This window comes from Xyrauchen texanus, chromosome 5 (genome assembly GCF_025860055.1).
Source record: "Xyrauchen texanus isolate HMW12.3.18 chromosome 5, RBS_HiC_50CHRs, whole genome shotgun sequence".
NCBI lineage: Eukaryota > Metazoa > Chordata > Actinopteri > Cypriniformes > Catostomidae > Xyrauchen > Xyrauchen texanus.
The window spans coordinates 12,635,987-12,663,651 of NC_068280.1; the positions used below are offsets into that span (position 1 = coordinate 12,635,987).

General features: G+C 37.7%; 1 protein-coding gene across 6 annotated transcripts in view; it reads left to right on the forward strand.

Annotated features, from left to right (window-relative positions):
- LOC127644224 (lysine-specific demethylase 2A-like) overlaps nucleotides 1-23,252 on the forward strand; it is a 43,040-nt gene extending 19,788 nt beyond the window's left edge. For 3 of the 6 annotated variants that reach the window (XM_052127292.1, XM_052127293.1, XM_052127295.1), the window contains exons 4-21: nucleotides 3,713-3,759; nucleotides 3,863-4,041; nucleotides 4,148-4,254; nucleotides 4,484-4,577; nucleotides 4,712-4,865; nucleotides 5,059-5,174; nucleotides 7,213-7,339; nucleotides 7,446-7,675; nucleotides 7,851-7,928; nucleotides 8,243-8,494; nucleotides 8,570-8,686; nucleotides 11,069-11,155; nucleotides 11,425-11,583; nucleotides 12,425-13,536; nucleotides 20,413-20,576; nucleotides 20,718-20,864; nucleotides 20,973-21,188; nucleotides 22,137-23,252. In XM_052127292.1, the coding sequence (XP_051983252.1) occupies nucleotides 3,713-3,759; nucleotides 3,863-4,041; nucleotides 4,148-4,254; nucleotides 4,484-4,577; nucleotides 4,712-4,865; nucleotides 5,059-5,174; nucleotides 7,213-7,339; nucleotides 7,446-7,675; nucleotides 7,851-7,928; nucleotides 8,243-8,494; nucleotides 8,570-8,686; nucleotides 11,069-11,155; nucleotides 11,425-11,583; nucleotides 12,425-13,536; nucleotides 20,413-20,576; nucleotides 20,718-20,864; nucleotides 20,973-21,188; nucleotides 22,137-22,318 (3,568 nt within the window). In that variant the 3' untranslated portion in view covers nucleotides 22,319-23,252. Of the gene's footprint in view, nucleotides 1-3,712; nucleotides 3,760-3,862; nucleotides 4,042-4,147; nucleotides 4,255-4,397; nucleotides 4,578-4,711; nucleotides 4,866-5,058; nucleotides 5,175-7,212; nucleotides 7,340-7,445; nucleotides 7,676-7,850; nucleotides 7,929-8,242; nucleotides 8,495-8,569; nucleotides 8,687-11,068; nucleotides 11,156-11,424; nucleotides 11,584-12,424; nucleotides 13,537-20,412; nucleotides 20,577-20,717; nucleotides 20,865-20,972; nucleotides 21,189-22,136 lie in introns of those variants that run through there. The other 3 variants (XM_052127296.1, XM_052127294.1, XM_052127298.1) reach the window with 3 other exon arrangements.
- The last annotated feature ends 4,413 nt before the right edge of the window (nucleotides 23,253-27,665 follow it).

Consider the following 27,665-nt stretch of genomic DNA (forward strand, 5'->3'; position numbering starts at 1 on the left):
GGTTTTGTCAACTTTCCGTTGACTGGAAGCGCAAAAATACATGCACTGACCACCTGTCATCCAAAAGCCATGTGAAGAACAAGGATAACAGTGTGATGTTGCATCATGCAGTAAAAGTACTGAGTAAATGTGATGTTTGTGACCTCAATAAATTTAAGGTCATTCCTGTTTTATTTGTGTACATTTTAATCATTAACATTAAAAGCACACTCTTTTTACGACTGAAATGACAGTAAAGGGTAAAAAAAAACTGAATTTTAAAAAATTAAAACGGAAAAAACGGAATTTTAAAAAATTAAAACGGAAAAAACGGAATTTGGGAAAAAAATAAAACTGAATTTGGGAAAAAATAAAACGGATTTTATAGGGCCCTGTGTATCCTGTGTGCTCATGGCATTATATATGTGAATCTGACTCATGATCGCTGTTGCTTGTGATCGTCCTCTCAGTGATCTTGTGCTGTCACTCTATATTCAGTATTTACTCTAGGTTCTTACTAAGAAACACTAGCATGTTTAACTTGTCAGGTTTCAGGCAGGATATGAGGCATGTAACAATGTTTCCTCCTGAATTGAAAATGCAGAGATACTGTTTTGCCACCTTAGAGTGGTAAAGTGTACATGATTTTCTCCACCATTTTCTCCACCATGGATTTTCCTCACTATCCAGCACGGGGGACACCAAGTAGCTGCTCCGCTCTGCTTCTAGTATTTGCTGAAGTGACAAAGAGGGTCCAGTTGAAGGAGTTGCCTTACATCCTTTGAAAAATCTTCCTAATGACCTCTTTGGCTTCTGATGAAGTTGTAGAGGGCTCTATACTCTCTGAAGGACTTTCCCTGCAGACTGCAGCTGCTGACTTGTCTCTGTTTTCACTTTCTCCTGTAACGTTTACATTGTAACATTGTATTTATTTAATTTGCTGAAGTAATATATTATTTATGTAGCACCTTTTTAAACTCATGTAACAAATTACTTAACAAGAACATCAGAAAAGAATAAAAAACACAAGTCATATAAAAACATAGACATTATAATTTATGACAAATACAAAAAAACACAGAATTTAGCAGTCAGTCACCACCCATATATACACAATTAGATTATTGAATATTATAGTATTGTGTCTGTTAAGCTGATGTGCACTTACCTATTGCACTGTTATATAACACCTATAACACTTTTGCCATGTCCATCCATTGAGCTGTGCAGCTTTGACAACATTAGCACCGTTGTCTGTCGTAATGGCCACGAGGTTCTCTGCCGTGAGATCCCATGCATTAAGCATATCTCTCAGGCCCTGTGCAATCATCTTTGACGTGTAAGTGGTCTGCACTCATAGCATTTAAAAAAAAAAAAAATTTAACCTTAGCGTTTTTTCAAAGCGCTTTAACACTGACTCATTCACACACACACACTCGCACACCAATGATGGCAGAGCTACCATGCAAGGTGCTAGCCTGCCATTGGGAGCAACTTGGGGTTCAGTGTCTTGCTCAAGGACACTTCGGCACGTGGATTCGTGTGGGCCAGGAATCGAACCGCCAACCCTGCGATTAGTGGCCAACCCGCTCTACCACCTGAGCCACAGCTCAGTGATTGACTGGAAAATATGCCATCTCAAGGCATCTGTTGGGCAGCTTCCATTCATCGTCAATGTAGTGCAAAGTAAGGCTCAAGTATGGGTCTATCGTCCTACTTGACCAGAGATCAGATGTGGCTGCAAAGACTTTAGTTCAGCAGTTACCTTTTTGCGACATGTTTTGTACATGCTGTGCAGCGCTGTTTTGGAAAAATATGGTCGCGATGGCACAGTATATCTTCTGTCTAGAGTTTTAATGAGGTGTTTAAACCCACTGCGCTCCACTGTAGCTATGGGGGCCATATCCTTCGTGATGTAGTTACAAATAGCGTCAGTTATTTCTTTCCATCTTCTTGAATCCTTTTCATATTGTGAAGCATTTGTAAATGCTTGTGTTTGCTGCTGTGGAGGCACTTGTTTCTGGCCTCTTGTCAGTCTCTCTTTTTTTGAGCCATGCACTGTTCATATTCAGTAATGTGATTGTGCTCCAAGTGTTGAAACAGATTGGTGGTATTACCTTTGGTCGTTTAAACATTTTTCTGCAGTGTTTACATTTGACTTAATTTTGTTCGGTGTCATCTTTACTGAAGCCAAGATGTGTCCAAATGATGGTCACTGTGTTTTTCTTTGGTACAAGCTGCTCCTGTTGCTCAGTTGACTCCTTGTTTGAGTTCGCGTCCATGTTGCCTGCGTTGACTGGACGGGGTGGAGTCACATGACTACACATGCGGTAGTATGTTTTTAAAGGGGAAAGTAGTAACGGGATTAAAAAAACGAAATAACCGACATGGGAAAATTACATCGATTAGAGGTTCTGAATTTTGGTTGCGATTTTACTTACCAGCCCTAGTCTGACACATTTTAGAATGCAACAACGCATGAAATCGAGCTTTTGTTGCTAGAAGCGTCAACGTTTACATATACTGCCTGGCCAAAAAAAAAGTTGCATATACTAATATTTCATTGGAACGCCTTTAGCTTTGATTAGGGTACACATTCGTCAGGGCATTGTTTTAACAACCTTATGCAACGTCACAACATTTCCACCCCAAGTTGCATACATTTTTGGCCGAGATCTTGTATTGATGATGGGAGAGTCTTCTCCAGCACATCCCGAACACTTTTCAGGACTCTGTGGTGGCCAATTCATGCGTGAAAGCGATTCCTCATGCTCCTTTAACCACTCTTACACAATTTGAGCAATGAGTGAAAAAAAAATCCATTGATGTGATTACCTGGTCATTCAGTACTTTCAGGTAGTCAGCTGAATTCATTTTATTGGCGCATAACGTTGCTGAGCCTAGACCTGACCTATGTAAACAACCCCAGATCATAACATTGCCTCCAGAGGCTTATACATCAGACACTGTGTATGACGTGTACATCGGTTCATGCCCTTCCTTTCTTACCCTGACGCACCCATCACTTTGGAATAGGGTAAATCTGGACTCATCAGGTAACATGACCTTTTTCCATTGCTCCACAGTCCAATCTTTATGCTTCCATGCAAATTGAATTATTTATTCCAAGATGGAGATTGGAATAAAGGTCAGGTGCGAAAAACTTAATAAAAATAAAATTGCATGGCCATTGACCAGGAAAATAAAAAATGGCTCTCCATATCAAAAAGGTTGCCAACCCCTGCAGTAACATCTTTTCCACGACCAAGGGATACGTCTTCCGACATGGCTGTTTAAGAAATGAGAAGCTACTCACTGCATCAGTTAGGGTTACAAGAATTGGTGCCAGCTTAAACATATTAATCACTGCAATAATAATCCAGTCATAGGCTAAAGTATCTGCTTATTTAAAATTAACCTGCGAGTGCGACATCTTTTTTTTTTTGTGTAGTGTACTTGCATTGAGCATGTTTTAAGCCTTGCTCTTTTACAGCTGTATTATTGTAATACTCAATTTAAATTTGGTATAGTAGTACTTCTTGTGGTGTTCTCTCCCTTGGAATAATAATTTAAAATATTATTATTATTATTATTGGGCTATATAAGCATTATATTCATTTGTAAGTCACTTGGATAAAAGCCTGTGCTAAATTAATAAATAAATATACTCTTTTATTTACTTTTATTTTTTATTTTTTTTACTTAATCTAATCTGCTTTTTTTAATTATTTAGAATGCCGGATCAAGACTTCAGTGTGAATGATGTAAAATCATTGGTTGGTAAGTGTCCTATGTGGTTGATATGTGAATACCTTTTAGAGTGGTGTAAAGGAATGCAGATATGGGATTCTTCAGTCCCTTCTCTCTGCTCCTCTGCTGACAGGAAGTCGGCGGATGATTGATGTGATGGATGTGGCTACTCAGAAGGGGACGGAGATGTCAATGAACCAGTGGAGGCGGTACTATGAGACTCCTCCCTCTCAGCGAGAGAAGCTTTACAATGTTATCAGCCTTGAATTTAGCCACACTAAACTAGAGAGCCTGGTGAAAAGACCTACCACGGTTAGTACATGCATCAATGGTCTTCATTGGTAGATGCATAAAAAAATTATAATATTTGAACTATTTTCAGTCTGATACCAGAAATATTTTTTCCCTTTTGGCACAGGTGGATATGATTGACTGGGTGGACAACATGTGGCCACGGCACTTAAAGGAAAGACAAAGAGATTCCACAAACTCTATCATGGAGATGCAATACCCCAAAGTGCAGAAGTGAGAATTTATTTCATCCTCCAATTAAGTCTGTATATACAAATGTTTGGTCTTGTTTCTGTACAGTGGGAAATAAATAAGTCATTTGTATTGTCCATCTTCCCTTTTCTTTCCTACTGATCTTCATCTCTTATTTCTCACAGGCACCTCTTTGTTTGTCCTTTGTTGTTCCTCTTTACCATACAGTCCTTCTCTCCCTATTTCAACTTTGCCTGTGTTCTGCATGCAGGTATTGCTTAATGAGTGTGCAGGGCTGTTACACAGATTTCCACATAGATTTTGGGGGTACATCTGTGTGGTACCACATACTGCAAGGATGCAAGGTCAGAGCACATTAACACACATCCTGAAATGTTTCTGATTTGAGTTTAGTGTAGTGTCTTATGTTCATTGATAATGCCATTTTAACCATTGCACGTATATATGAATAATCTCACTGATTGAATATCCTCTACAGGTGTTTTGGTTAATCCCACCCACACCGCAAAACCTGGAGCTTTATGAGAACTGGGTGTTGTCAGGGAAACAAGGAGACATCTTCCTTGGTGACAAGGCCACTGACTGCCAGAGGATTGAGCTCAAGCAGGGCTACACATTCATTATACCATCAGGTATTCACATGCAGACATAAAACATTGGTTAGTTTACACACACATGCACAATGAGTTACTATTGTACATTTAATTTACCTTAAAGTGTTTTGGTAAAAATGAATTTTTAAGACTTTGTTTTAATTAGTTGTACTTTCTTTCATGGCATTTATGCAAAGAACACCTATGAGTGAGTTTATTTTTAATTTTTTAGGTTGGATCCATGCAGTTTACACACCTGTGGACACACTTGTGTTTGGTGGAAATTTTCTGCATAGTTTTAACATCCCCACACAGCTGCAAATCTCCAGCATTGAGGACAGGACACGAGTGAGTCCAACATTTATCTTAGTGGTTACTATATTTCAGTTAATTTAAACTCGAAATTATGAAGGCCTAATCTCATTCAAAACCTGAGGCCTATACTATCAAGCTAGTTGAACAAACTTAGTGTTGTAGGATTGGTTTAAAGTTAACAAAACCAAACCAATCCAATCAGGTTTAATTGGTACCATGATGCTGCTCATCAACTTTTTCTGTCAACTCAGGATTTGATTCTGAGTTTAAGACTAGTTCACACATGTTCACATGAAAGAGTGTTTAGTACACAGTATAATACACTGCCTGGGCAAAAAAAGTTTGTTTTGATTTAAATAAGCAGATTCTTAAGAGCCTATGATTGGATCATTATTGCTGTGATTTTAATATGTTTCAGCTGGCAACAAATCTTTTAACAGTGTGTGTGTATGCAGTGTGTAGCTTCTCATTTCTTAAACAACAATGTTGGAAGACTTATCCCATGGTCATGGAAAAGAACGACAAAGCCAATCAAATTGTGAAAGAGTGGTCAGGGAGCATGAGGAATCTAGTGCCTGACCGATATTAGCCTAGTTTGTGACTGAAAAGTTAATATACAATGACCCCATCATTTTCCTTTTTCAATATAACTAATATGATGGTAACCTTGTCCCTGACAACCACATCACATCTGTTTGTTATTTTAGCAAGCTATAGTTTGTCAGTAATATAGCAGATTGAAATGTAAACATCAGAGCATCTTTTTGCAGCTCAGCAGATAATGGTGTGCTGGTGGATTGTGTCCGTTGAGTGTTGATTTCATGCTATGTTGTTACCTAGTTGGTGAGAGGCAATGCTGGAAAGTAAATAAAGTCCATCTTTTGCTCTCCGTGACAACGAGCTCATAGCTAACCACGTAGCTACTTTCATCCCTTGTCAATTGAGTAGATGCTAATATGTAAACGTATTCACCGAACTGTTTTGTTCAGGATTCACAGTTTGGTACACCCTTCAACTGAACAATACTAGTCATTGCATTTATAAAATGTAATATTTAAAATTCTGGTGTTCCACTGTTGAAAGTTTCCCCTGAAATTGTATAGCAGAATACGGTGTAACACCACTGCTGTTTTAAAATTGTCAGCATTTGATTGATGCAAAACATACAGTACTGATTTTTATTTTGGTATTTATTTTATTTGAATTAATTTTAATGGTCAACATTGGACTGATATTAAACATACAGTGCTGATGTATTTTAAGCTATTTATTGTATTTTTATTTATTCTTTATTTACTGAAGTCTTAATTTCTAGAATTTGTTAATAACGTCACCTTCCTAAAATAATGTCCTAAGTCATTTTTTCAGAAAACACAAAAAAAAAGGCAAAAAAAAAACATTTTGTCCAAAAATGACTTGGGACATTATTTTAGGAAGGTGACGATAATAATGTAAAATATTCTTTGATAAAACATTTTGTTTAAGAAAGCAGCCTTCAGAGTACCTTTGCATGGTCATATCACTATATAACTATATTGGCCACCATATCGGTAATCTGTGAATAAAATCGGTATGGATATCGGTCTCAAAAAGCCCATATTGGTCGGGCTCTAGAGAAATAATTTTTACACATGAATTGGCCACCACAGTGTCCTGACCTTAACCCCATTGAAAGTCTTTGGAATGTGCTGGAGAAGACTTTATGGAGTGGTTCGACTTTCCCATCATCAATACAAAATCTCGGCCAAAAATTAATGCAACTCTGGATGAAAATAAATGTTGAGACATTTTATAAGGTTGTCGAATCGATGTCGTGACGAATGCACACCATAATCAAAGCTAAAGGTGGTCCAACTAAATATTAGAATATGCTATTTTTAGAGTAAACTATTTTTTGGCCAGGCAGTGTGTATTAGTACTACAAATACTTATTGTAGTTTAATTTGTGCTGCTTTGTTCACTTTGTGGTGAAGTATGACCTGGTCTTTTCTTGGTGAGATTTACCTAAAGACAGCCTCAAATAATGATTGGGTTTATAGATAATTTATCATCATCTCTGGTCCTTCCTCAGGTGCCAGCTAAGTTCCGTTATCCATTTTATTATGAGATGGGCTGGTACGTGTTGGAGCGTTATCTTTACAGCATGACCAACACCTCCTACCTCATCCCTGAGTTCCAGAAATACTCTCTGGGCATCGGTCAGTAGATTAACAATACATTCAAATGCTCATAGATTCAATATATGGCTTGTACTGATCACAAATGGGAAATGTTCTCTCTATCTCTTTACACTCATACACACAGGCTTGAAATGGGAAAGCTCGGGTGGTGAGGTACTAAATGGCCATGTTAAAGAGGAGAGAGATGATGATGCTCCCTCTCCTCCCATTGGGCCAGGATTGAAAGTTCACTTGACCCCTTTTGAGCTGGAGGGGCTGTGGAATCTGGTGGGGAAGCTGGAGTCTCTGCCTGCTCATAAGAAATGTGTCCCTTCAGGAATACACAATGCTGCTGCCCTGCTGCATGATATACGGGTGAGTACTCGCACCCAGTTTGTCTTGCATCTCTTATTTATGAAAGTGATTCTTCTATTGCACTTGCCTGTATGTGTAAAGCTGCTTCACAAGTTATATATAAATGTGACTTGGAATTATTCCAGTTTGCCCATGCTTTTTGAAAGCTGATGAATGTGTTTTCTTTCCTTGTCAGGCATTATTGAAAGAACATGCCAATGACATCCCCAAACTATCCTATACTGGAAAACCTATTGTCAGATGGCCGAAGAGGGTGAGAATTTGTTTCTTTACTGACTTTTGTTCCTTTAAATTATTATTATTATAATTTCTTTTATGGACTTAAAGGTTTGAAATGACAAGAGGGTTAATAAATGACAACAGAATTAAAATTTTTGGGTGAGTTAACCTTTTAAACCTTTTTCAATTTAAGGAGGAATTAAGTTGTTTTTCTTTTGGTGTCTTTCACTATGATGTATTGAATTTGGCAACAGGTTATTTGGCATCTCGCAATTAAATCTTTTTACAGGTTTCTACATATTTGTCAATGCAGTGAGTACAGTTAATTTCCTTTGTCCTTCTCTTAAGCCCTCCTGGTACCAGCCCCCTCCTCTCCCTCCACCCATTATTCGTCCCAAACTGGCAACCACACCTGTTGTTCCACGTCCAGTGAAACCAGCCTCCAATATGTCGGTCTTGCGGCGACGGCGTGTACGCTGTAAACGCTGTGAGGCATGTCTGCGTACTGAGTGTGGTGACTGCAACTTCTGCAGAGACATGAAGAAGTTTGGTGGTCCTGGCAAACTCAAACAGACCTGTGTTCTCCGGCAGTGTCTCGCTGTGAGTTGAAGACTGTGTTTGTGTTGACAGTGTCCTTTCTTGTCTTTGGACTATGTTAACTTTGTCTCTTCGTAGCCTGGTTTGCCACTGTCTGCTGTATGTGAGCTCTGTGGGGAGGGTAACCAGGAGACTAGTGAAGAGCTCATGGAGTGCTCCAACTGTGCTCAGATAGCACATCCAAGCTGTTTGAAGGTACAAATACTCCTCTGTATTACCACGGACAGCATTTTACTCCACTTCTCCAGAAGCATTAAAGAGATTCATTCTCATTGGGCCTCATTCATGAAAATTTTCGTAAATATACAAAATTATTTAGAGTAATTTCTGTGGAAAATGGATCTTCCAGAAAAAGTTCCGTTTTGAAATTCACGAACGCTTCGTATTCCCCAGATTGTGTATGTTAGTGAATTCCAAACGTAGGCCTGTCACGATAATTACGTTATCAACATATCGTACGATAGATGGACATGACCTCAATCATTTTTGCTGATGTCGATATTGCCCTTTTGTGTTGACATTTGTTTACATAAGAATTAATGTCACCAACATTTTAGCCAGTCGCACTGCTTCTTTCCTCTCATCTGCTCTGTTTCGGAGGCAGGGCTCAGACAGGCAGCTCCTCCACACATGCAGAGTGAACAGCAGCAGGTGAAGATTATGCATTACTCAAGGCTAATAGCTGTTTTAAGAGGTGTTTTTTTTGATAACTACATAATTCCAGCAAGAACGTTTGTCAGATAAGCTTCATTCCACAGCTCCGGTATGGGAACATTTTGGCTTTAAGCTGAATGAGAGAGGAAAGCCCATTTACGTGAATAAGCCAGTATGATCTATACTTACTTTCCTTTATATTTTCTTTTTTTTAAATACATTGTAATTTCTATTTTCTATTCTATTGTATTTTAATTCTATTTTATGTCACAGACAGTTGAAATAAGCATTTCACTACATGCCTAACTGTGTATTGTTTATGCGCCTGCCTGCAATGTGTTCATTATTGGTTTTACCACTGAAAATGCAAATAAATGCGATTTTTACCGATGCCTATTATAAATGATGAAATATAAATAATAAAGCTTATATCAAATGACCAGCCAGTCATGTCAAACACAAACCCATGTCAAGAACTTCTGGTGGAAATAGCAGAGTTGGGGGGGGAGGGAGAGAAACTGTACTTTGAAAAAATAAATGCAAGCAGCAAAGAAACGTTTGTAAATAAAAGCTTTTTTATTATTTGTTATTTTTTTAAGGTTAATTTTTTTTAACTTATTTAAATTTAATTTTAATTTTACTTCTATCAAATGTAGTCATGGCAGTTTGTCTTGTGCACGATTTGCACATGGTTGGTAGCAGGTATACATTTTGTTAGTACAACTAACGTTTTGAAAAAAATTTAATGAATCTTAATTTACGTCAGACCGGCTTTACGAATTATTTACACAAAAATTTGTTCTACTTGTGTTTCATGAATGAGGTCCATTGTGTGTATATTGATAGGTTACTTCAATGTTGAAAAACACAGACCTACCATGAGCACCGAATGATATCAGTGTTATATTAACTATTCATAGCTTTCTTTTATATTATTTCATCATTGCTGATTCGGGTAGATCATTTCAGAATGCTTCATGAGATTGGTCATATACAAAGTACCTTCAAATACAAATTTCAGATATTCAAATAAATTTTTTGTTTTAAATCAAATGTTTTGATGAATGTCAGAGATGTCTGTTTGGTTCAAGGCTTATGTCTATTATTGAATCATCATATTCTTTAAATGCCTGTGGAGAGAATGAATGGGAAAACACTTGCATACTCCAAGCCGCTGAAAATGGGGCTTTCACTGTTGCGCTCTATTGACTGTTGTAGATAGTCCGATTTATACTTCTGCATTGAACCTATACTGTAACCTACGCCTTAGGCTGACGTGCACCTCTTTAAAAATGTAACTGCGCGTTGCATCGACTGAGACCACAACAGCTGTTATTAGTTTACTTTATAACCAGAGACTGCCCCCTTGGATGAAAAATCGTTATCTGAGGTAGCGTCACATTTTACTTAAATTATTTAAATATTATTTTAATTTGTCAGCAAATTAAAAAACACCAGATTAGAGTTGGTTATATTGCCTATATGCATTGTAAAGTCTTTAAAAAGACACACCTTTAGTTTTTGACAAGTGAGGTATAGTTATTAATTAATTTGATGATTTATTTTTTCAGCACAGAACATATTTATTATTAATAGTATTATTTATTAACTCATGAGCAAGCATACAATATTGTTCTCATTTATTTGCTCCCTGTTATACAGGCAACATGTATAATAAATATGTAGTCTACTTAAATTTCATCATGTTCACATACATACAATCATTTAATAAATACTTTTGAATCCATTAATTATATTGCTTTTGTTTATTTATAATTGTATAATTAGTATTTTGACTGTGTAATCGCAAAATGATGCAGACACCAATGCAGAAGTATAAATGCAAACCAACTCTTGGCCACTACACAGAGCATATATATATATATATATATATATAAAATGTGTTATCTCCTTTTTCTGTAGGTGTCAGGTGATGGAGTGGTTAACAAAGACCTGCCTAGCTGCTGGGAGTGTCCCAAATGTGTTTTTGGAAAAGACACAGAATCTGAGGTAGCACAAATACTTACACGTGGACACACACACACAATTTAAAAGTTTTTCAAGAGAGGGTTTCTGCCCCTCTTGCTTGAACAAAAATTCAGGCCTTTCAAATCAAGGAAGCGTTGAGCTTTTGTTCTAATGCTAGCTTTTGCAGGCCTGCATACGTACACTCATTCCAACACTCACATCAAGGAAAAAGATGCAAGTTGAGAGCTTACCGTTTCGTAAACACGCTGGTCTGCATGTGCAACAGTAATGCTTGTTTTCCTGTGTGCCAGTCGTCAGACAGCGGTGATGACATCATGGCACAGGATGGGTCAGGGGGGCGAGGGGGCGAGGGCAGGGAATGGCACGGGGTCGGGCAGCCCCCCTCTTCTCTCTCCCATGGGTCGCTCCCAAAACGGGCAGCAGCCCCTGAGCAGCGGCTACGGAAGAGGGTGAGAGGCACCGCCTTGCTCACGCCACTGCAGCTGCAAGCACATCCGCTCTTCCTTTGTCTTCTCCTCTGTTTCTCTCTTGCATCTCACTTTCCCTCAGTGTTCCCTCTAATCTGCAAAGGAAAAAACACTGAAGATAGACTCAGAAATGTATTGGGGAAAAAGCTAGAGATTTCTTGAATCTGAGCTACATGTATAGGCATTGTACTGGAGTCTATCCGAATGTCCGTAGATTTTTAAGTATGGAACAGAATCTGTCTGAAATCATGTGCATTTTGCTCAGAAACAAACAAAATTAGAGGGAACCTTGTTCCTTGTGCTTTTGTCCTCGTCCTCTTGCACTAAATCCCTCGTTTCATTCCTCTTGTTTTGTCTGCCTCTCTCTCTCTCTCTTTGGCCCACCCTGCTCTGTTTCATCATCATCATCGTGCCCCATCACTGCTCGGACTGACTGAGGCCTTCTAAATCAAGCAAGCTTGAGTGATTTCATTCAGTGATCCTTGTGTGTTATTCACTGTTCTTTCAAGCTCATATTAAGATGTGTTCTTTGATCTCTGTTTTACAGATAAAATCGGAAGGAGTGAAAACACATGTATTAAATTTGTGTACATATTCTTTTTGTGAAGGAAATACATTTGGGTCTGTCTTGATGTCTTTCTATTATGTTGTCCTCACTGACTCCACACAAAAGTGAAAGAGCAAACAAATTGATCAATTGGGGCAGTTCTTTAGGGTTCCCCCTCTTCAGAAATCCCAATTTAACCCCTAGGTGCCCCTGCAACAAAAACAACATTTTATCCTGTAAAATGACTCCCAGCTTAAGGATTCTCCTCTCTTTCAGAAACGTAAGTCCTCATCTCTTGATCCTCGAGTGGCTAAGATCTACCGGCGGCATGGAATGGACCCTGATGATGATTCCGGCAGTGATGATGAGGATGGAGATAATGGGAAGAAGGCGATCCACTCAAGGGGTGGGGTCTCTTCATCCCGCCGAGGCTATGGAGCTGGTAGGCGAGGTGTTTGGAGGAGCTCTAGACAAAGAGGGGGAGGCAGCTTGGCAACAAGTTCACTGAAAATGAGACGGGGACTTGGGGCAAGGGCCGAGAGAGGGGGTCGGGTTAGGTTAAGAGGAGGAACTCAAATGAAACGACAACGCTATGAAACAGAGGACGAAGATGATGATGATGATGATGATGATGATGATGAAGAACATGATGAGGAGGTGGATGAGGATGACAGTGATGAGGAGAGGCATCTGGGAAGGTTAGATAAGGAGCATCGTTCTCGAAGACGAAGACGTAGAGGCGAAAACTACTACGATGAAGATGATGACGAAGATAGCGAGGAACAGGACATTGATGGGGAGGACGAGGAGATGGAAGACTTAGATGATGGAGAGGAAGATGATGATGGGGAGAACCAGTCAAACTCTGATACCGACCCACCTGTCTTACTTGTCTCAGACTTGAATGATGACCTGCTCAATGACTCTTACCTGACTGTGACACTCCAGCGCCCCCCAAAAGCCAAACGTGACCCTGGCTCCATTGTGCCCAAACTGGAGGCTGCTGTGTCTACACGCACACCCAGCACTCCTGGCTTCATTCAGCGCAAGTCACTGCCCAGGAATCGACTCAAAAACAGCAGCATCTCGACACCTGCTGGTAATGGCCTTTCTCAGTCCAAAGGTCGACTCTCGAGGCGAAACCCCAGTCATGACGGTCGAGAGAGAGACACGGCATCACCTTCCTCAATATCTTCTCGTTTATCTGTTTCTCCACCACCTCCTGCCATCACCACTTGCTCTCCTCCCTCCCTCCTCTCTCATCCCTCATTCCGTGACGTAGGAAACGAGCGAGGCTGTGAAAAGGATATTTGGGTGTCAGTGTTCCGGTACTTGTGCCGGACAGACTTGGCTGTGTGTATGAGAGTCTGCAAAGCTTGGTATAAATGGTAAGTGCCAACTTGTAAGAAAAGTTCATCAAAGTTAAAGCATAGACAGATCCTTTTTATCAAATAAACTATATTTTTATATAAACTGGCCAGAAAATATCCAGGTCAGTTTATCAAAATAAGGAAAAAATGTCAACCTCAAGTAGTGTAAAGCATTTTATTGGGCCAACGCTCGTAGGTTGGGTAAAAATGTAGATTTTCCGATGCATCATTAAAACAATCTCGATATAGATTCTTAAAATCCCAAGATCGATCTTTTACTGTATGCCAGTGTTTCCTAAAGGATTCCGCTCTTTCAGCGGGGGAAATGTCATTTTAATTTGATGACACTTGATATCAGCTTCAATACCACAACAAATAATAACACTAATTTGTTAACCATGTAAGAATTGTTTCAAGTTCTCAAGTATTTATTCAAGACTAGTGATCCATTTGAAATAAAGTAAAAGGCAATGAATCCAAATGGATTCAAAATGATAGAACAAAAAATACAAATTAAGAAAACCGTGCTTTTAACAGCAGTTTCAAGTATTCAAGTAAACATTCAGAATGAAATGCAATTGTACTTCTGGTCTTCACTGTATTATTAAAATACTTCTTAAAGCTACTAAATCCAGTCAAGAACAGTGAGTGTTTTCTCTTTTTCTTGTTATGGTTGTTTGAGTAATATAACACTAGACAGCAGCAGGTCTATTAGTTTACATTTACACTTACAAGTCTGATAGTTTGATACAAATCCGCTTTCCCACCCGCTGTTTACGTTCACTTTAGACACAACTCGCAGGTTTACATGAATACCTCACCAAGACGGCATTTTGGTGGAATTTTTTTATGTATTTGACCATCCATGCACCTATACGTATCACCACGAGCGTTCTCAAAACACATGCATGTTCAACACTAGCGAATTATACTGTTATGCACTCTGGATTATTATTAAGAATATTAACTTTGTAATATTTGGCACAGGCCTAGACAATATCACAAATATAGCTGGTTATTTTGTTTCAATTAGTTTATTTGTCTGGCCAAAATAAAAAAACAAGCCTTAATGTTGAGCCCTAATTACAAATGTAATAACTAATAACAACAACCCTATTATTATTATTTAATTAATATTATAAGTAATATTTCTCTAATAATTTCGTAATTTGTATGCATCATTGCCTATGAATTCCAATAGGGTAAAATGCTCTTATCTCAGCTTCTGTCCACAAAACAACCTGGTGTAAGATTTTAGATTTGTAATTGTATAGTAACTTGTAGAGGCCAGTTAAAGTGAATTTAGAGTGCTGTAACTACAGTTGAATGCAACACATCCATTATTCTGTGCATGAGATGAGATTCGTGGAGGGAGCACAGACAGTATCACCTCACGTGTGCTCAGAACAGAGCTCCGTAGAGCAGCGCATGGCACGTGCAAGCTGTTTGCTCAAGTGTGACCACCCTCCCTGACCGCAAAGCATGGGCAAAACATGGTTTGATTTGGGTTAAAAGGAATAGCACACTTTTGTTTTATGTATATCTTATCATAGTTCAAATCTCTTATTTTTATTTTATTTTATAATCTCAATTAGGTTTTTGGTCCAAATCAGCCCAAGATAAAGCCGTTTGAGTCTCTCTTGTTAAAATGTGTTAATTTAAAGAGAGAAAAAAAAAAGACTTAAAAAAATCTTGGAGACAGTACCGTTTTTTAGCACGTTTAGCAAATCAATGTAAATACTTGTAAATAGTACACATTATTCAATTAAACGATAATCATGTAACAAAAAATTACATATTAAATATCATATTTATTCATTGAATACATGTATTTGTACATTTTCTTTTAAAATCCAAAATGATGAAAGACTATTAAAATACAATTAATGTTTTCATAATGTTCCTAGTTAGAAGGTCCCCTGCATAATTAACAGAATTAGTTGGGAGAGAATTTCTTTCATATGTAAGCAAAAGGAAAATTCTAAAATAACATATGAATAGATATATATATATATATATAGACTTTAATCAGAATCGAATTGAGAGCTTGCTAATCGGAATTGAATCGAATCAGGAAAGCTTTATCAAAACCCAGCTATAGCTTATCGGCAGATCAACTGCCTTAATCAAGGAAAATTTATGATGTATCAATTTTAAAACATTCTATCAGGCAAATCATTTCTCTAATTGTAAAAAAATACATTTCATTGTGCTATCTTAAGGGAAATTAATACATTTTAATAAATGTTAGGATATAACTGTCTTTAGAAAATTTAGAGTTAACCGTTTTACAGTTTAATTTGATCTTAATAGCCTTTTGGTCAAGGGTTTGATAATTTCAGGGTGCTTATTAAGCCCCATTCACAAATTCAGCGACTCAGCCACAGAGCAACTGGAGACCATTTCATTTTCAATGAGAGCTGGCGACTTCCAGAGACATGAGTGAATATTTGTGATAGGATGTGGATGTGTTAAGAGACGCAACAAAGTTGAGAAGTTTAACTTCATGAAAATGTGGAGCGATGTCATGCAGTGACAACTAATAGAAGTGAAGACCGCGTAGCTCACCTCATACATCTTGTTTGAGAGACTGGAGTCAAGTGCTAGCAAGGTAGAAGATGGTTGAAATTTATCATCGATTTTACTTTTTTGTATCATTTGTCTTTAAACATATACCTGAATATAATAATAATAAAATGATGCATGGAATACCATGTCAGGATAAAATGACTGATATCTTAGACCCTGTTTCCACCTGGTATATGATGCGTCTCGGATGATCTGATCACCAGCCACTAGGTCAGTGTGTAACCGCATGATGTTAAAGTGTAACAAAGTCGGAAAACACAAAGAAAGCGCAAAAAAAAGTTATTTTCTCCCAGATGCGGTTGAAATTTAATCTAAGCACAAACACAAAATGTCAAGCAGAATTATCCATTATGTTAATGTATTACCTGTATTAAAGGAGCTTCAGGTGTTGGTGCTTCCCATCTGTGTTGATATCAGACACACTGAATAAGATCTGTGAATCTCTCATGATTGTGTATGTATCCGCTTTATTTTTTTGTACGATCGGGTGGTTATTTTTTTTTTTTTAAAGCTGATCATAACCTGCAAAGTTTAAAGTCTTGTTTTAGTGCAGTGGTTAATTGACAGGTGAGGGGTGGCGCTTCACTGCTGCCGGGATGCTTACAGGACGGATTAGCGTTTACACCTCACATGCGTTTTTGACTACATATGTGTTTTTTGTGATCCAATCACAAAATGTTTAGACCCAGTGTAGAACTGTATTTTCTACAGCAATGGCCAGTTGTGTTGCTTACCAATAACATTAGAGCGGGAGCAATAGGAAACGCCTACTAGTAACGGAGTAGGGATGCACGATCCAATATGTGGATTGGTATCAGCTCCGATACTGACATTTTTAAACGGAATGGGTATCGGTACGACAAGCCCGATCCAAATCAGATACTGTGTTTTAGTCATATTCGTTACTGTCAAGCTCAAAAAATTACATAAATGAACCATGAAAACACAAAGTAATTCATATGACTCATGCATTTTATTCAAAGCCACTTGAAGATGTGCAATAGCTCTGTGAATCACAAAAGGCTGTGTTTTATAAGTAAATATATAAAATGCACCTGCAGCTCCGGCACATCAGTGAATGGCGCTGCTCTGTTTACACCTGTGCGTACCTACTTTTAGCCTTCACAGCTTTGCGTGCAGGTTTAATATGTAAAGGTGTCACGGAGAGAATCACGGAGGCAACCATTTGAACTCCGTAGCAGGGCTTATTGAATAGATGATTGAAACAGTGATGTAAACATCATGTGAGTAAATCCAGTTGAGCAAAGTGGCAAACAGCAGGTGAGTAATATTCAGATATGGTATAGACACGATGAAAGCGATAACTCACAATAGTCTTATGATATTTGCAGGCAATAATGAAGACACAGGTATGTTTGACCTAATAGAAAGTTCTGGAGTCTAAGAGATAATATCGATGAGAACAGACAAAGAATGTGTGTGAATGCAGGGGTATATATATGCTGTCCTTGATTAGCCACTAATGATATGCAGGTGTGTGAACTCCTGAGTGAGTGCTGTGTCGGCAGTGAGGGTGAAAGAGAGAGAGAGTGGATCCATGATAAAAGTGCACAATTGAGATATATTTCTATATATTACTATTATGATATATTATTTTTAATATTATAATTTGTTTACAAATTATAATAATATTTAAGTTGAATGGGTTCCCAAAAATAACTGTGAATGAAAAGTGAGCTGATATCTAACAACTAAATTGAACAAAAAAGAGATCTGAATCTGAATCCTTTAAAGTTCATATAAAAGCTGAAAACAAATTGCAAATAAAAAACAAAACAAACGGCTTTTCTACCGATGTCTTCTACTGGAATTACTGTTAATTTTGCTGCTACATTATCCAGTAGACTTGTTAACAAAGTTTTTCTTAATAAGATATACCTTTATATTGAAATAATATATAGTTTGAGGTTTGTGTTTCTTTACATATTATAGAGCACACCCAATTAGATCCACACAATAATGTAAAGTTATTCTTAACTGATTATGCAAAAAAAAACAACACTGGTATCAGCTGTTATTGAGATTTCCAATATCGGAATATGGGTGCATCCCTATTACAGAGACTAGCATTAAAGTCACTGACAATGTGAGCAAGGCTTTAGGGTTTATATGCTGATATTTATTATTAAAGATGATAATAATAATAATAATACAAAAGTGACATTAACTTGCTGAGTTCACTTTCTTAACGGATGATGTCATTTTGAGTTTATTGACTTCAACATTTACATTTATGCATTTCGCAGATGCTTTAAGACTAAGTGACTTAGTGCATTCTGGGTATAGATTTATAAGTTTGTGTTTCCTGGTAATGAAACCCATGATCTTGTCATTGCTACTACCATGCTCTACCAGTTGAGCTACAGGAACCCATATAACTCTGCAATGCTAATCAGTGTTGAGGAGTAGTTATCTAAAAGTAATGATGCTACTTGACTACATTTTTCAGTAGTGTGAAAGTCATTCAACTATATTCACTGAAGTGTCACTTTTCCAGTAACAAGCTACATTTTCCAACGAGTAGTGCAGTAGCATCACAAAATGCTACATTTTTAATCTACAGAAAGCAGCAATGGAGCCGAGGATGGGTCAGATGTTTACATACACCAAGTTAACTGTGCCTTTAATCAACTTGGAAAATTCCAGAAAATTATGTCAAGCCTTTAAGACAATTAGCCGATTAGCTTCTGAAAGGAGGTGTACTGGATTGGAGGTGTGCCTGGGGATGTATTTTAAGGCCTGCCTTCAAACTCGGTGCCTCTTTGCTTGACATCATGGGAAAATCAAAAGAAATCAGCCAAGACCTCAGGAAAAGAAACTGGACCTCTGGTTCATCCTTGGGAGACAAGTTGTATCCTAGAGATGAATGTAGTTTGGTGCAAAAAGTGCAAATCAATCCCAGAACCACAGCAAAGGACGTTGTGTAGACGAGTATCTATATCCACAGTAAAATGAGTCCTATTTCGAAATAACCCGAAAGGCTGCTCAGCAAGGAAGAAGCCACTGCTCCAAAACTGCCATAATGTCAAACTACAGTTTCCAAGTGCACATGGGGACAAAGACCTTACTGACCCAACTGTGAAGCATGGGGTGGCAGCAGTATGTGGTGGGATGGCGCTTTGCTGCAGATGGGACTGGTGCACTTCACAAAATAGATGGCATCATGAGGAAGGAAAATGATGTTGATATTTACATTTACGTTTACATTTATGCATTTGGCAGATGCTTTTATCCAAAGCGACTTACAGAGCGTGGTGGTGTCTGTGGGGCTCGAACCAGTGTCCTTCTGATTACCAGATTACCAGTTATGTGGTTTAGACCACTACATCACCACCACTCCATATATATTGAAGCAACATCTCAAGACCTCAGCCAGGAAGTTAAGGCTGGTCGTAAATGGTTCTTCCAAATGGACAATGACCACAAGCTTACCTCCAAAGTTGTGGCAAAATGGCTTAAGGACAACAAAGTCAAGGTAGTGGAGTGGCCATCACAAAACCCTGACCTCAATTCGATAGAACATTTGTGGGCAGAACTGAAAAGCATGTGTGAGCAAGGTGGTCTACAAACCTGACTCCGTTACACCAGTTATGTCTGGATGAATGGGCAAAAATTCCAGTAACATTGTGAGAAGCGTGTGGAAGGCTACCAAAAAAGTTTGACCCAAGTTAAACAATTTAAAGACAATGCTACCAAGTACTAACAGTGTGTATGTAAACTTCTGACCCACTGGGAATGTGATGAAATAAATCATTATTATCTCTACTATTATTTTGACATTTCACATTCTTAAAATATAGTGATAATAACTGACCTAAGACAGGGAATGTTTTCTACGATTAAATGTCAGGAATTGTGAAAAGTTTAAATGTTTTTGGCTAAGGTTTATGTAAATTTCTGACTTCAACTGTATCTCCGACAATAAATGCATTCCATTGCCTGATATTCAGAAGATGACATATAAGGAAAACAAACTGCAATGCTACTGTTAGCTTAGCATGGGTTTGACGGTTACCAGAGATGTCTCTTAGCAACCCAACTGATAAACAATGCTGCAGTTTATCAATTTGTTTCCTGGTAATCGAACCCATGATCTTGGTGTTGCTAGCACCATAATCTACCAGCACTCTAACCAACACTGATGCTAAAAAAGTGCTTGTTTAAAAGTGATTTCTGTAACTGGATGTTAGTGTTTTCATACTTTGTGTTTGTTCTACTCTTTGAAAACTTGGATGTTGGTTGATTTGCTAATTCAGTAACTTTTTTGGTTCTCTTTTGCTGTAGGTGTTGTGATAAGCGCTTGTGGACACGGATAGATCTGAGCCGCTGTCGGTCACTAAGTGCTCAGGCTGTATCAGCCATCATTAAACGACAACCAGTGATACTCAACCTCTCCTGGACACCTGTATCAAAGAAACAGATTGCCTGGCTCATCCATCACCTTCCAAGTATGGTTTAACCACGTCTCTGTCTTATACAGCCCTAAACAGACTTGATTTCATGTATGGAATGCTCTAAAAAGACAAAACCCAGCAGCAACAAGGTGATTTTTGTATTTGAAAAGCTTACAAGTCTCATGTTTCTTACAGGTCTGAAAGATCTTTTAATGTCAGGTTGCTCTTCATTATGCGTGTCCACGCTAAGTTCGCAGATTTGTCCGGGTTTGCGAACACTTGACCTTTGTTGGGCTGTGGGCGTCAAAGATTCACAAATAAAAGACCTTATCATGCTGCCAGGTGAGGCGCTCATAATTAGTACCATTTCTGAGACTGTGTGTACTTTGTAAGCTAAAGTAACCCATTCACTCTCTTCTACTCTCACTTCTATGTTCTCCTGTCATACAGGCAGTGAAAGTCGTAGTCGGATGAGAGGTTTGCTCACCTTACGCTTGTCTGGTTTGGATCTAAGTGACTCTACCCTGAAGTTGATCGTCAGACATATGCCTTCACTGCGGAGCTTAGATTTGTCACACTGCCAGGGGATCACAGACCAGTCCATTAACCTGCTCACGGCCTCTGGCTGCAACACTCGCAACACACTTAGACAACTCAATCTTGCAGGTACCCTTGGTTTTTTCATCCATAGATTGGCTTATCTTGTGTACAATGCAGAGATTACAGATTAGAGGTTGACAGATAGTGGATATTGCCGATAAATAAGGTGGTGGAAAAGGCAGATAACCGATTAATAGGCAGATCATTTTTTGTAGCGATTTATAGTATGATAAAAAATTACCATTTTGCAGCCATCAGCCATTTTGGTGACTTCCACCTGACTAGGGCTGCTTGACCAGAAAAATGCTGCCTCCTGAGGATATATAAGAAATATATAAGAAGGTAGGAAGGGATCAAGGCATGTCTGAATCCAAAGTTCATGTCACATCCCATCTACTAAGAATCCTTTATCTGATTGAGTTTTGTAGGCAGCATAGATTTTTCACTGCCTATGAAATCCCACAATCATATGCGTGCGTATCCATAGCAGTTAAGCTGACGAAAAAAAATGGTTGTCAAAGCAGCAGTTGATCGCCAAATTTTGTATAAATGTAAGTTTTTATTCAATTTTTCCAAATTTTTATTCCATTTATAGTGAGAAAGTAGCATTGTAGTTATTAAATATACACTTGGTTATTGCCAAAACTCTCTTGATTTTGTTATAGATCATTTTTTATAGATCATGTGGTTCGGGTGGACTGTATTAAATAGACATGTTACCTTTAGTGCACCGCAAAAGCTGTCTGTTGAGTCATTGACTGATAGGGCAGCGTGACTAAGATGATTTTGGATGCAGCCTAAGCCACAGATTTAGGCCACACCTCATCTCCAAAACCTACCCTCCAAAGACATGTCAGTCAACCCCAAAGTGCAAAATGATTCCCAATCCAACAGCATTTCTGATTGGCAAAAAAAAAAAAGTTGGCCACTCCCAGATTTCATTTTGCTGATTGACAAGTGTTTTGAATGTTTATAAAAGACTTCTTACTTATTTCACTGTTTTTTCCTCTTTAGGTTGTAATAAGTTGACGGATGCTTGTCTATCCTATATGAAGCGATTATCAGCCCTCACTATGTTGGATCTGCGAGGCTGTAAGAATGTGACTCGACATGGCTGTGAAAACTTTATATCTGACCTGTCCTATTGCACCGTCTTTTGTCTGACTGAGGACAGACTCATTCAGAGAATATCGTAATGTGCACACTTACAGTCTCTGCACAGCTCTGCTTAGTGAGCTCACAGGTGCACAAATGGGAGGATGAGGCTGAAGACCAAGTCGGAAGGATATGAGTGTTGTTCTAAAAGGGTAAAAACAGTCTGAAATGAGTTATGTTCTTTTCTGCTGTCTTTATCATGAGATACAAGTGGTGGATTTTTTTCTCCCTCATCCCATGTGACAGATCCAGACACATCCAGTGTGTGGCTCTGGGCATTTGGTCTCATCAAAAGTGACTTCTTCAGAAGAATCTAAGACTTATGTGAGTGAGTTTGAAATGTAATTTTAAAATTCAGACCAAGTTGGATTTGAAGATTTGATCAGAGATTGTGGCCACTGACATTTTACCTTGGGCCTAATGCCGCAGAGAAGTCTGTGTCAATGATAAGCTGTAAAGCAGGATTATGATTGATGAAGAAAATTATGCACATCTTTCTAGTTCTCATCTGTCAACAAAGAATGAAGTGGCAAGCACTTTTTTATGTGCCATTAGAGAAGAAATTTTAATCATACAGCCTACTGATCCACATGCTCTCTTTCACTCACACTTTCTTTGGGTCCGAACACAAATCTTGGTAGTTCAACCTTTTTGAAGGTCTTGCTGCCTGTATTTTTGTGGACACTACATATTACACCACAATAACAGGTTTTACTCTTTACTTTTCTTTGTTTGTACTTTTGCTTGCTCTCATCCCATATTCCTGATTTACCTTCATTCTCCTGTCCTGTTTAAACTTTTTGAAAGGGTTGTTGTACACAGTTAGGCTAAGTTGTTTATTTACCATTGGAAAGCTGTTACTTCAATGCAACTTGTAGCAACACAATAGCAATTATTTTCTGAAGACTTTTAGAAAATATTGTTCATTTTGTTTCGTTTTTCATTAAAAAAATCAGAAAATAAAAAAATGTTGAAAGTAAATATCCAAGATGTTTGACTGCTTGTGTCTATGTTGTTGTTGTTATTACTAAAGTTTCTTTCGTAAAATACACAACTACATCTGAGCATGTTCATTTTGGGGGTTTATTGTGCTACCTGAGACGGACGTAATTTTTACTGATCTGTAATATTTCACCATACATGATATGAAATATTATGCTTTAACATGCTTTAAAAAAGGAATTTGCCATGTCAAAATGACATTTCTATAAATACTTTATTATAGGGGTTAACTAAAATGGGTAATTCATTCAAGTGAAATGAATTTAAATGATGAATACAGATATCTATTCCATATGCATGAAAAAAAAAACAGCCTTAAAGAGATAGTTCACCTAAAAAGGAAATTCTCTCATCATTTAATCACCCTTATGGATCCCAGATGTGTACGTCTTTCTTCTGCAAAGCACAAACGAAGATTTTAGAAGAATATTTCAGCTCTGTGGGTCCATACAATGCAAGTGAATAGGTAGCAATATTTGAAAGTTTCAAAAAGCACATAAAGGCACCATTAAAGTTAGCCATACGACTCCAGTAGTTAAATACATATTTTCAGAAGTGATGTGTGTGTGAGAAACGGATCAATATTTAAGTCCTTTTTACTATAAATTCTCCTCCCTGACCATTCATTAGTAGGCGATGCATGAAGAATGTGAATCGCCAAAAACAAAAGAAGAATGTGGAAGTGGAGGTTGATGGTAAAAAGGACTTAAATATTGCTCTGATTCTCAATCATATCACTTATGAAGATATGGCTTTAACCAGTATAGCTATATGAATTACTTATATGATTACCTATGTGGTTTTAGACCTTCAAAGTTCTGGTCACCATTCACTTGCATGGACCTAAAAAGCTGAGATATTCTTCTAAAAAAAAAAAAAAAATGTTCATATAAATATTCTCAAGTACAGTTACAAAAAAACATTGCATTAGTATTTTTTTTGTTTGTTTTTTTTTACAGTTTGTAAAACAAACACCTGAGACAAAAATAACATTTTAACCATAAAAAGAAGTCATATCATGGGAAATCACTATTTCCTTGATCATTTGAAACTATAAAAAGTATACTTGGGTTTCTGTAAACTTCCTCCCATTTGTTGACTCTAAGCTGTAGAAACTATTCATTCTGAAACTCAAATTATCCAGTAATATACAGAAAACTGCCCACATTTTACACATGGGTTCCTGTTCCTTTTTCAAAAATGGGGCCTTCACTGTGCGAAAGTAGGATTAAATGCAATTATTTATCTCAATACCAGAACTAACTTAACTAACCATATGTGAAAATTCACCAAACCTTGTGTTCCAGTGAAGCAGTGTTTTTAATAAATGCATTCTTAATATTAAATATATCACCAAAAATACATCTGGCCCTCACTGCTTGGGTGTATTTGGACTACATGTAATCATATGTGGGCTGAATTATTTTATTTTAATATTTTTTTTTAATAACAGATCTGCTTTTCGGTCAGAGCCCGGCAGCATCTAATCTGTATCAATACGTCATATGTAACAATTCAGTGACGACTTGGAAGCAACTTAGAAATTTTATTTTTACCTCAATATAGTTCCTTTTATCTGGATTAATCGTGCATGTATATGCAGTAATTCATGTATTCATTAATTAATAGTTGCCTAAAAGTTCTTCAGCATTTCACAGAGGCTACATCTACAATGTGCATTAAGGCAAAGAAATGTATGATACAGCGGTTTCCTTCAGAATCAAAGCACGGTTGTCATGTTCAACTCAAAAGAGAGAAGCCTATTTTTTTTTTGGCAACAAGAAGTGATGTAATTTTGAACATTTACTGTAATAATACATTTAGACTTTGTTTTCATGAAAACAATTATTGGAACAAAATGAACCAGTTATTATCCGGTTATCAACATTTAAAAATGCAGAGAAATTTTCACTCCGGAACAATTTAAATTAATTTTCACCAGTTTTCGGTTATGTTCTGCAAATATTTTGTTCCTTTTCGCTTTCAGTCCCTGCTCAAGAACTTCAAAATGTTTAACTTAAAATGGGGTTGCTGAAGTAACCATTGACAATCTTTAGATTTCTTGCAGGAACTAAAGTTCCAAATAGTGCCTCAAGAAGTCATTTTCCCAGTGTGATGCATTTATATTAGCTTTAGTGATGCATCTTATTTTATAGTGTCTTGAGTGTTCATTCAGGTATGAAATCATTCTTCTTCCTTACTGGGGCTTCCATAATCTGACCGTTCTCAAGTTCCTCCTGTGTTTGAAGTAGAGGTGTAGAGGTTTTCCTAGTAATAGCACCGGAACTGAGAGCAGTGCCAAACACAATCTACATATCATCTACATATAGGGAATGTATGCATGAGCAATCGCAGTAATATTTAATAAATTATAAAAATGGTAAAAGAACCAGTATAAAGAATTAGTCTCTCACCTGTCCCAGATAAAGTGGTGGATTGTCTGGGTTCTGAGCAAACAAGAATATGTCAGTGAAGTGGATGAGGATGCTGGCAGCATGGCCAGAATCCTCAGGTCCGAACGCAATCCACTTGAACACCACCATGAAGACAAGGTACCCAAAAAGACATGGCATGAACACTAGATCAGGTATCCGCACCAGAAGCACATAGTTTATATCCCCTAAATAGCTCCAAAGACAGAGAATGATACATTTCCTTTGTCATGACAACTTTCAGAATATATTTTAAAGTATTATAATGGATATGACAAGTTAGTAGGTTTGGTCTTTGCCATATAGATCTGTTACGCTGCAGCAGATCAAGTATGAAGATACACAGACAAGCTGTGCTGAGCATGTAAGACATGCTGCTGCACAATATAAGATAAATAAAAAATCCCCCTGGAGCAGAGGTAGACATGTCATGATGGGGAGAAGGAGGGTTTCAGTGAGAAAACACTGATAGCACTGCAAAGAGACCACCATGGAGAATGCGAGCCAATTATCTTAACAGATAAGCTGCAAGGTGAACACTGTAAATCTTTAACATCACACCTCTTGATTTGAGGTATCATTAATGTGTAATTATGGAGTTCAGAGTTTTATTGTTGCACTAATGTTGGAATGTGGTCTGTATAATCTAAAAATATATTTAGGCTATTATATCAAAATATCAAATGTAAGTATGAGTGGTTTATCTTTCTCCATATGGAATGTGAATGGGTTGGGGCTCCCCATAAAAAGAAGGAAGGTTATTTATTTTCTTAAGCATAAGAAATATGATATAATGTTTCTTCAAGAAATGCACCTTTCTCGGCAGGAAGCTGAAAAAATTGGGAAGATATGGGGTGGACATTTTTTCTTTAGTGCTGGCTCAAGTAAGAGCAGGGGAGTCATTATACTGATATATAAACATCTGCAATTAAAATCTCTCAAACAGATTAAAGATAAATTAGGGAGAATTATTATATTTTTCAGGGGCAAAGATTGGTTTTGGCTAATAATTACACACCTAATGATGATCAGGGCTTTTTTTATTGATCTTGAAGGGATGTTGCAAGCTGCTGGCTCCCCTCATGATATAATTTTGGGAGAAGACTTTAATCTTTTGATGGAGTCAGTCCTTGATCATAGTGAACCAAAAGTGTGCAAGCCTCTTAGAGCAACATTGACGCTTCACAGGATGTGTAAAAATCTTGGTCTTACAGATATTTGGAGACTTCTGAAGAAATCTGGTAGAGACTATACATTTTTTTCATCAGTCCATAAGATTTATTCTAGAATTTTTTTTATAATTAAGTCCCTCATTTCATCTGTTGTTGATTGCTCAATTGGAAACATCTTAGTCTCAGATCACGTCCTGGTGAATTTAGAGATGTTGCCAATGTATATAGTTGGTGCTTTAATGTATCCCTGTTGCAAAATTTTAAAGACTGAAATCAGTGTTTATATGTAGACCAAGTGATCCTTTGTATCCTCTGTGAACGTGGCTTTGGAGGCACTTAAGTGTCAGATCATACAGTAATGCCTCACTTACCAAAAAATACAAAGCACGAGAACTCGTGAAGTTGGAAGGGAATATTAAAAGTGGCGAGGCAGAGCTGAAGCACCGAATGTCATCTGATGGCCTCAGAGAATTGACCTGATTGAAAAGTTTTGGTTGTTCATGGCAAGACAGTCATACTTTGAGATGGGTGACAAAGCAGGGAAGTTTTGACTAGATATATAAAGCAGAGAGAGTCTTTTTCTACCATTCCCTCAGTAAAATCTGCTGGTGATGAAATTTTTACCTCAGCCATTTATATTAATAATGCCTTTAAAGAGTTTTATCTTGATCTCTATAGTTCTACATCTTCGTCTACTGATAAAGATATTAGAAAATTTGTGGAAACCCCCTAAATTGACAGAATCAAAGAATGGAAATCTTCCCCCAACCATGACACAAGCC